The 230-nt window shown below is 67.4% G+C and overlaps 1 protein-coding gene across 1 annotated transcript in view; it reads left to right on the plus strand.

The window, feature by feature from the left end:
- Nucleotides 1–71: 71 nt before the first annotated feature.
- LOC104403530 (testis-expressed sequence 2 protein-like) overlaps nucleotides 72–230 on the plus strand; it is a gene marked incomplete at its 5' end in the record, with an annotated part of 3,104 nt that continues 2,945 nt past the window's right edge. Inside the window, one exon of the mRNA XM_010011704.1 lies at nucleotides 72–207. Coding sequence (XP_010010006.1) covers nucleotides 72–207 — 136 coding nt within the window. The remainder of the gene's footprint in view (nucleotides 208–230) is intronic.

Genomic DNA, 230 nt, shown 5'->3' on the forward strand with positions numbered 1-230 from the left:
TCTGTGTCCTCCTCCCCGAGCCGGCAGAGGGGGAGAGCAGGAGCAGCGAGGAGCATGATGTGGAGCTGCAGAGGGATGAAGGGACAAAGGCGGCACCGGTGCCAGGGCAGGACGACCCAGGGGACAGAAGGGAGCGGTGCCTGTACCTGTTTGGGCGGACGGGGAGGGAGAAGGAGGAGTGGTACCAGCACCTCGCGCGAGCCTCCCGTGGGACACCCAGCAGCAGCCAC

Source organism: Nestor notabilis, unplaced genomic scaffold (genome assembly GCF_000696875.1).
Source record: "Nestor notabilis isolate BGI_N333 unplaced genomic scaffold, ASM69687v1 scaffold18913, whole genome shotgun sequence".
Classification (NCBI taxonomy): Eukaryota; Metazoa; Chordata; class Aves; order Psittaciformes; family Psittacidae; genus Nestor; species Nestor notabilis.